We start from the raw sequence: 9,259 nt of genomic DNA on the forward strand, positions 1-9,259 counted from the left end.
ACATGAGTGTGCATTCTTCCTTTCTGACAAAAATCTCACTGAGCTCTGGGAAACCAAGATCACAGCTTCAGAATGGCACGCCTGCAGTTCCTCACATGGGGCAAATAGCAGAGGAAGAGCTCAGTCAACACAGGGGCACTCTTCTGATTCTGGTTTCCTGACAGGAGCCACCCCCAGCCCCGAAACCAGGTACTGTTCTGAGAGTCCGCTTCAGTTGATGTCATTAGAGGAAGGTCCTCTCATATCCTTACAGATGAGCTGGCTGAGGAACAGAGCAACAGAGTGACTGACTCTGGGCCTTGTGATTTCACTGTACACCACACCAAGCACTTAGTTGTTTTTTTTTTTTTGTACTGGGGATTGAACCCAGAGCCCCACACAGGGAAGGCAAGTACTCTGCCACAGAGCCACCTCCCCAGTCCTTTTTTATTTTTTTACTTTTGAGACAGGGTCTCACTAAGTTACCCAGGCTGGCCTTGAACTTGTGATCCTCCTGCCTCAGCCTCCTGAGTAGCTGGACCGCATGCCTTTAAAGATGGTGAGACCCACCCTTTGTGTAGTATGGGGCTGAACTAAATCTATAACCATCACTGCAGACAGTGAGCTGGAGATTTGGCCTTCCAAGGATGCTGAAAATGTTTGTGCCACGGGCCACCCGTGTGTAACACACTCCAGTATCAAACAAGGACTAGGGAGTCAGACAGACGAGGATCCTATGTACCACTTGTTACTAGTTTGTGAACTCAGGTCATTTAACCTCTCTAAACTTTGTAGTAAAAATGTAGAGTAGAGATGGCAATACTCAATTTGTAGGATGAGTTTTAAAAGATGAAGTTATAGGATCTGGTCTGGGATGGACCTTCAAAAGTGTCATTTTTGGACTGGGCATGGTGGCACATGCCTGTACTCCCAGCATCCCAAGAGGCTGAGGCAGGAAGATCACAAGTTTGAGGCCAGCCCGGGCAACTTTGTAAGATCCTGTTATTTTAGTCAGCTTTGGGGCTGCTGAGACTAAAGGATCCCCACAATTGTAGAGGAGGAAAAGTTTATTTAAGGACTCATGGTTTTGGAGGTCTCAATTCATAGACAGCAGGCTCCATGCCTTGGGGCTTGAGGTGAGGTTGAACATCATGGTGGAAGAGTGTGGCAGAGGGAAGCAGCTCACCTGATAACTAGGAAGCAGAGAGAGAGAAAGAGAAAGAGAGAGAGAGAGAGAGAGAGAGAGAGAGAGAGAGAGAGAAATCTCCACTTGCCAGATACAAATATATACCCCAAAGACATGCCCCCAATACCCACCCCCTCCAGCCACACCCCACCTGCCTTCAGTTGTCATTCAACTAATCTTGTCAGGTGATTAATTCACTGGTTGGCTCAAGGCTCTCATAACCCAAATATTTCTTGTCTGAACCTTCTCGCATTGTTTCACACATGAGATTTTTTCGGGGGGGGGGGGGACATCTCACATCCAAACCATAACAGTGTCTTTAAAAATAAAAAGGACTGGGAGGCAGCTCAGTGTTAGACTGCCCCTGGGTTCAATTCCATGTACGAAAAAAAAAAAAAAAAGTCATGTCTGGTTTTAACTCAGGCATCATCACTACAGTCATTGATGAGATTGTTGAAGTCATTAGAATGTCTTTGCCTGGAGTTTATGTGAAAAAAAAAAAAAAGGCAGGGGATGGGCTTGGAGAGGAGGGGCGTCTTGCTGGGTGGGTGTAGGCTGTCTCTGACTTGCTGTTTGCTCTTGAGCTCTCTGAGATGCTCTTTCCTAATCTCTAAGATGAAGCAACTCATGTACAGCTTATGGTGGTGTTGCCCCTGAGAAAGCCAAGATAATGGGCCATCCAAACCAACAAGCAGAATGGAGCCCTGGCCTGGGCTCCTGGGCGAGGGAGAAGGATGAGAAAGGGAGTCCATCCTCCTCCTGTCTTATTAGGGAGGTCCCAAGCTTGAAATCCCAGGACTAGGCTTTTGGGCCCTGGAATTGGCCAATCCTCCCACGATCAGTTAGATAAGCAGGTCTGCTTCGTTGGACCAGGGAGATAAGAGCAAGGCAGTTACTCTGCAATCAGGCCCAGAAATGACCTCTCAATTACTTCTCCATTTGTATGTCCCTTGGGAGACCAGAGGAGGGGAAGGGATCCCGGCCTCCTGGCCCTTGGGATACTGTTCCTGCTGCCTTGGAGGCCTGGGCTGGAATGTGGGCAAGAAATGAGTGCTTCCCAGTAGGAGCCCTGGAGTTGAGTCCCCCCTACTCCACTCCACAGTCCACTGGATCTTGGCAGAGCAATCTGGCCACCAGGGCTCAGCATTTGCTGACTTCTCTTTGGACTGCTAAGAATTTGGCTGATGTTTGGTTGGTTAAAATTCTGATATTTTTTCCTCAAGGATGTTTTGTATTAATTTTGACTTTTAAGAAAGACTGTATTAAAATATTATTTATCCTGCATACTGAATTTTTTAGTGCCTCTGAGATGAGGGCCTCACTTAGCTGATCCTAGTTCTGACTCAGGACTCTTTGATCAGCCTCTTGTAGGAGACAAGAGGTAAACGTGGGGTGGGGAACGTGATCTATAAAGTGTCTGGAAGACTCTGTATGTAGCTTGTCATTCTAGCGCCTGCCTTTTTGCCAGCCCTGGATATATATAGTCTTGAGGGTGGACAAAATAGCATATTCTGGATCAGTGATCCCAAGATATTCTAGAGGACATTAGGAAACGTGTGCAGACATTTTTGGTTGTTCTCCAGGGAGCAGCTACTGACATCTAGTAGACATCAGTGGTGATGTTGAGCTTTCCACAATGCACAGGACCATCCCCCCCACAACTATTAATTGGCCCCAAATATAAATAGTGTAAAGGTTAGGAATCCCTGATCTAGATTTTCAGTACGGGGGGAATAGCAAGGTTTTCCACACACTAAATATGGAAAGAGAGGGAGAGAGGGAGAGAGAAGAGTTGGAGCTAGAGAGACTTAGAAATCCAAGCTCCTTCCCTTGCCGTGTAACCTTGACAAGTTACGTTCCTCCACATCTCATTGTTCACATGGTGGAGCACGGATAGTCCAACATTCCTGGTGGAGGTAAGCAAGAGCACAGGGGAGCTAAGGCCTCTCTTCCTTACTTTCTGGGGTTCCCACTTCTCCTGGGATACTGATCACAGGAGGCTGCTCCTGAGTTAAGGGGTACTGTTTAGATGGAGAACTTCAAGGGATGCTAATAATAATTATGTCTGGACAATAGGCATGACACCTGGGCAAGCCAGCTTGTGTGGGCTCCCTTCAGGGCAGCAGGCTGGACAGGACAGGGTCCTGCAATTTCGTCAGAAAGCAAGGCCTGGGGGTGAGAAGATTGAGCCAACTTTGTTATCAGTTTCACTGCTGCCAGCCCTGGCCTGGGGCAATCATCCTGGCCTCTTCCCACTTCCCCAAAAGTTCAGCATAAAGGTGCTCATGGGGCCCAGCAGCCAGAGGCACTGAGCGTGGAGGAGCCAGATTGGGAGGTGAGTACTCTCCTCACTGCTAAGGGAGGAGGGGTCCAGAGCCTGGGCGGGAGCCAGACCTCAGATGGAAGACACCTCGGAGACCTGTCCTGAGGTGGTCAGTGATGGCCACTATCCTCCCTCACTCCTCCCCCAGCTCGAGGGAAATCAGCAGTGCTGTTCTTGCAGGGTCTGGAGTGTGGTCTGGAGGCAGAGAGGAAGATTTCAGGTAAGGGGTCTTTCGTACCTATGTTGCTCCTCCCCCATTCCCTTCCCAGATTCTTCAGTTCAGGGTCTGTCCAATGGAGGAGGAGAAAGCTCTCTACTGTATTCTTGAATCAATTAATTAAACAAATATTGCAGCTATACTATGTGCCAAGGGCTGTGCTAGACACACTGAGCACCCCAAAGAGGAAGGTGGAATTGCATCCGGCTACCAGACTGAGTAGATATGAAACACCACCTGCTCCTGGCCCTTCTCTTGCTGGGGACAGTTTCTGCTCTTCATCTGGGTAAGTCCTCCCTTCCCCTTCTCATCCGTCCTTTCTCCTTTCTCCTCTTTTTATGCCCCGCTTCCTTTATTTTCACTCACACGGGGACAGGGCCCATCTTTCCTCCTCAGTTAAACTGGCCCATCTCTGGTGAGATTTTTCCTGAACTTAGAGCTGGGACCTGAATTTTCTGTCAGGGTTCCTTCATAAGGGGCAAGCAACCACCTGTTAAGATGAAGGGCTGGTGACTGTCCCAGGAGTCTCACACTTGCTTCTTCCTCCCACCCCCAAATACACACCTATGGTGTCAGTCAGGGATCAGACTCATCCATTTGTGAGTCTGACCCAAAACATCTCTCCTCACCCAATGTGGAGGACCTTCTTTGGTCTGGCTCCAGATGGCTTGAGCCGGATTGTTGGAGCTGTCCATGGTCCTGGAAGGAGGGAGCCCTGATGTGATGTGGAGCCCTGATGTGAGGCAATCTCTTTTTCCTAGCGAATGATGCCCCCCCTTTGGAGAGCCCAAAGACAGAGACAAGCCTGGTTCAGGATCCAGATGGCTCAGGGGGACAGAAGGGACAGTCGGCCCTGACTGAAGAGGTGATTCAAGAAGAGGATGACAAAGTCAAGGCTTCAGAGTATCAAGAAGACTTTGAGGACAAGGAGGCTGTGGGGTCAGGCCTGAATGCCTTAGAGCAGGACTTGCTATGCCCCAGGCAAGAGGATACTGTTCAAATTCAGGGAGATTCTGGGTGTAAGACCTGTCGCTATCTGCTGGTTCGAACTCCCAAGACGTTTAATAAAGCTCAGGTAAGTGGTGGGGAGCTCCTGTATGGGGTGGGGAGCGGGACAGAGGCATGGAGAAGAGAGTGGATTCAAACTTCTGTTCTCTAGTTGTTTACCTTGGTGGTCCCCAAGCCTTAGTTTCAGAATCACCAGGAGGTTTTGTTAAAATACAGATTTGGGGACTTTACTCCCACAATTTCTGGGGCTGGGCCTGAGAACCTACATTTATAAAACAAATTCCCAGGTGGTGATGATACTGTTGGTCTAAGGACCGACTTTGAGAACCACTAATTTGGACAAAATCTTGTGTATCAGATACACCTTCTACTTTTCATGGTTTGTTACCTGTCAAGTAACCACATCTTTCAGAGCTTCAGTATCTTCATGGAGTTGTTCCTCAGTATGCACAGGGTATTTATTCCCAGGACCTCCCTCCCATAGATACCAAAATCTTCAGGTGCTCAAGACCCTTATATAAAAATGGCAAAGTACTTTCATAGAGCCTGTGCACATCCCTCCACGTACTTGAAATCATCTCTAGATTACTTATAATATCTAATGCAGAAAAAATCCCAAGTAAATAGCTGTTATAGTGCATTGTTTAGAGAATAATGACAAGAAAAAAGTCTGTATGTGTTTAGTACAGACACAATTTTAAAATTTTTGATTTGTGGTGGATTAAATCTGTGACTGAGAAACCCACAGATACAGAAAGCTGACTGAACAGTACCAATCTCTTAGAGTTGTGAGGGTTAACTGAGATAATGCATTTGGGATAGTCATAGTTAACAGTAAATAGAGACTATAAATAAGTATTATTATTATTTTTTTCCTGCAAGAATGTCCTGGCAATTGATTAAGGAGCAAAAGAGAGTATTGAGGGAGACAAGTAGGTCCCTTATTTCTAACCTAAAGATGGTTGTAAGAGTCTTGACGGGAGAGTCAGGAATTTGAGAAACAAGAGAGTGAATTTCCTACCTCCCCTCTTCTCTCTGCAGAATGTCTGCAGGAAATGCTACCAAGGCAACCTTGTCTCCATTCACAGCTACAATTTCAACTCTCGTGTTCATTGTTTAGCCAGTAAGATCAACCAGGCCCAGATCTGGATTGGAGGCATCCTCAAGGGCTGGGTAAGTCAGAGGCCAGTTACCAGGTACAGGAAATTCTTTTTGATTGTTTTAAGGGAGCGCCTGCTGGGGCCAAGCCTTGACCTAGCACAGATAATGTGTCCTCAGAGTGGCAAAGCAATGAAGTGCCAGAACTGACTTGTGCAGTCTTGAAAGAACCGATTATACACATCTCTCCCGAACTCCATACTGGTGACTTTGAAATCAGACATGGAGTATCTGTTTCACCAAGGATATTGGCATTTGTCATATGTTCATCAGTCTTTCATTACCACAACAAAATAGCTGTGAGACTCAACTGATAAGGAAGAAAGATTTATTTTGGCTCACGGTTTCAGAGGTTTCAGTCCACGGTCACGTGACCCTGTTTCTTTGGACCCATGGCAGCACAGAACATCATTGCAGCAATGTATGGCAGAGGAGATCTGTTCACCTCATTGTGGCAGGGAAGAAAAGAAGAGAGAAATGGGCCAGGGTCCCCAAATCCCCTTCAAGAGCACACCCACCCTGACCAAACTGCTTCCAATGAGGTCCACCTCTTTTTGTTTGTTTTCTTGTTTTTGCAGGACTGGGGATTGAACCCAATCATGAACTGCCATTGGGCTACATCCCCAACCTTTCTTATTTTTTATTTTGAGACAGTATCTCACCAAGATGTCCAGGCCGGCCTCAACTTGTGATCCTCCTGCCTCAGTCTGAGTCGCTGGGACCACAGGCATATATCCCAGCACTTGGCTTAGGCCCCACCTCTTAAAAGTTCCACCATCTCCCAATCACACTATGGGCTGGTGATCAAACCATAAGAACATGGGCTTTTGTGGGACATTTCAGATCCAAAAATGGCATATTACAAATCCGGGCTCCTTCCTACTTCCCATTTTCTCACCCTTCCCCAGAGCTGGTTTTTTAAATGTTTATCAGCATAATCAGGTTCAGGTTGGTCACTCACTAACTGAAGAGTTTTAGGGATCTTTAACTTCTTCATCTCTACAATTGGATCTTCTTATTTTGGGTTGGCTTATTTGTAGACAAATAAATGCCATTATATTTGGTACTCAAGGTGTGGTCCATGGACCAGCAGTTGTCAGCATGATCTGCTAGGTTGTTAAATATACAGAATGTTGGTCCCCACCTCAGGCCTCCTGAATCAGAATCTGAATTTTAGCAAGATCCCCCAGTGTGGTTGTAGAAGCCTACAACCTGCTCTGCGGGATGGCTGGGACAAATGGTTGCCATTGCCCACAAAGCTTCAGGAGTGGGTTGCAAGGGTATCTGGCTCCTAGCCAGGTGGGCACAGAGAGGAGGCAGCAGTAGCTATTCTCTGGGTACTTGAATCTGACTTCCCAGACCTCGGCCCTCTGATCTACCTTATCTTTTCTCTAGTGGCTGTGGAAGAGGTTTTGCTGGACTGATGGAAGCCTCTGGAATTTTGGATACTGGGCCTCAGGGCAACCTGGGAATGGGGGAGGCCACTGTGTGGCCCTATGTACTAGAGGTGAGGGGAATGGGCCCTAGGGGAAGGAGAAGGGGGGACAAAGTGGATTCTCAGATGCTGTCCCTTTGAGCGGCCTGGATACACCTCCTCAAGCTCACATCTTCCCCAAACTTGTGAGCTATCACTTATCCGTGAGGAGGGCTGAGATATGGGCAGCCCTTGAATAAAACCAGGTGGCAGGGATGCTCTGAGTGTGAGGGAGCTGGCTAGGGGTCCTTAACTCCTCTGATAAGAGGGCAACAGATTCAAGTGGTCAAAGTGAAAATGAGAGCAACAGATGTGAATATAAGGTGTGAATGAAGGAGCAGGCAGGGCGTGGTAATTAGAGACGGCTGAGAGACAAGACGCCAGCTTCGAACAGCAGATGTGGGCAACAGCATGCGTGACAGATGTGAGGGAGTTTGGTATAGTGGCTAAGACCATATGTGCTGGTGCAAGAGGGCCACGAGTCTCATTCCCGGCTCTGCCACTTGCTAGCCGGGTACGGGCAAGTTATTGATCTCTTATTGATCTCGATCAAGCCTCAGTTTCCTCTTTGTGGAACAAGGATGATGATAGCACCTGCCTCTTGGAGCCGAGGTGAGGCCTGGACGTGACAGTCCAGGACAGCACTTAGCACACAGCCCAGGTCATGGTATGGCTTGGTAAATGTGAGCTAGTATGGCCAGTGCCTAATGACGATGGCTGCGGAAGGGGACATATAAGGTACCTAAGAGGGAAGGGCTGGGGCGCAGGCCAGACCCACAGAGGCAGCTGACATCACCGTGCTCTCTACTGCCAGGTGGCCACTGGCGACGAACTCCGTGCAAAAGGCACCTGCCCTTCGTCTGCTCCTCCTGAATCAGTGGCACAGTGAACTAGCCTTGGAGTCCCACCACCCCGCTGGCTGCTCTGCCCCACTCTCGGCCCTGGACTCTGCTCCCAGCCTCTCCTGGCCATAAATCCAGACTTCTCACAGCATCCCCTGAGTCTCCTTTCTTCATTGCTCCTTCTGGGGACTCCACAGTTTGGGACAATCCTGGAAGCGTTCCCCTCCGCGGGGATGTGAAAGATGGCGGAGCAGGGATGCGGGCGGCGGTGCGGAGCTGCTGCGCGGCAGCGCCACCTGGAGGCGGAGCGGGGACTAGGCGCGCCCTCAGCCGGCTTTGCCTCTAGGAGCCGGGCACCCCGCAGCCCGCAGGTTGCCTTTGGTGCCGGTGGGGAGCGCGCTCTCCCGCCTCGCTTGGATTCACCGTGAGCTGCGGGGCGGGGCGGCTTTCCAAAATGCAGGCGAAGGGCCGATGGAGGAGTTGGTGTGGAATATCGAGATCCCACACGAGGATGTGGGGAGAAAGTAGCTCGTCTTGGGCAGCCTGCACCTCCAGTCCTACGCTCTTTGGCCTCTGAGAATCACTCCCATTTCCGGTTCTCCCAGCCATCTCTGTGCCCTTTCAGAACCCAATGGAGAGGGGGTCTCTGCAGAGGGGCCAGTCTTAGGAAGGAGCTGCTCCCCACCAGTGGGGCCTTGAAGCCAGAGGCAAGGTGTCTGCTGGCAGCACGGTTCCCATTCCAGGTTCTACAGTCCCAGGCTCAGTCTCTCTCCTTCACCCACTTTCTGAGAAAAAAGACCCTGGGGACATGGCGAGCAAACACCATCCTTGACCTTGACTCTGTGCTCCAAGAAGGATTTAGAGTCCATGAAGCAGAAAGTTAAGAGCTCAGACTGGGTATTAAGAGGGTAGTGTGTGTGTATGAGTGTGTGTGTGTGTGTGTGTGTGTGTGTGTGTGTATGAGAGGGAGAGAGAGAGAGAGAGAGAGAGAGAGAGAGAGAGAGAGAGAGAGAGAGAGAGAGAGAGAGAGAGAGAGAGAGAAAGGGAGAAAGGTGTTTTCTGGGGGAAGACG

At 49.1% G+C, this 9,259-nt stretch overlaps 1 protein-coding gene across 1 annotated transcript; it reads left to right on the forward strand.

Annotated features, from left to right (window-relative positions):
• Positions 1-3,761: 3,761 nt before the first annotated feature.
• Positions 3,762-8,331, forward strand: PRG3 (proteoglycan 3, pro eosinophil major basic protein 2). Its single transcript, XM_079102602.1, has 5 exons — positions 3,762-3,991; positions 4,467-4,780; positions 5,755-5,886; positions 7,267-7,378; positions 8,160-8,331. Exons 1-5 carry the CDS (start codon positions 3,931-3,933, stop codon positions 8,216-8,218), a joined length of 678 nt encoding a protein of 225 aa, XP_078958728.1. The 5' UTR covers positions 3,762-3,930; the 3' UTR covers positions 8,219-8,331.
• The last annotated feature ends 928 nt before the right edge of the window (positions 8,332-9,259 follow it).

Source organism: Sciurus vulgaris, assembly GCF_902686455.1.
Source record: "Sciurus vulgaris genome assembly, chromosome: 11".
In the NCBI taxonomy this organism is placed as follows: domain Eukaryota; kingdom Metazoa; phylum Chordata; class Mammalia; order Rodentia; family Sciuridae; genus Sciurus; species Sciurus vulgaris.

Bases quoted from the DNA above. Each gene is read 5' to 3' on its own strand.
- PRG3 (XM_079102602.1), top strand. From the start codon at position 3,931: ATGAAACACCACCTGCTCCTGGCCCTTCTCTTGCTGGGGACAGTTTCT. The intron at 5,887-7,266 runs GTAAGTCAGAGG...TCTTTTCTCTAG, and splicing joins GAGGCATCCTCAAGGGCTGG to TGGCTGTGGAAGAGGTTTTG. The intron at 7,379-8,159 runs GTGAGGGGAATG...CTCTACTGCCAG, and splicing joins TGTGGCCCTATGTACTAGAG to GTGGCCACTGGCGACGAACT.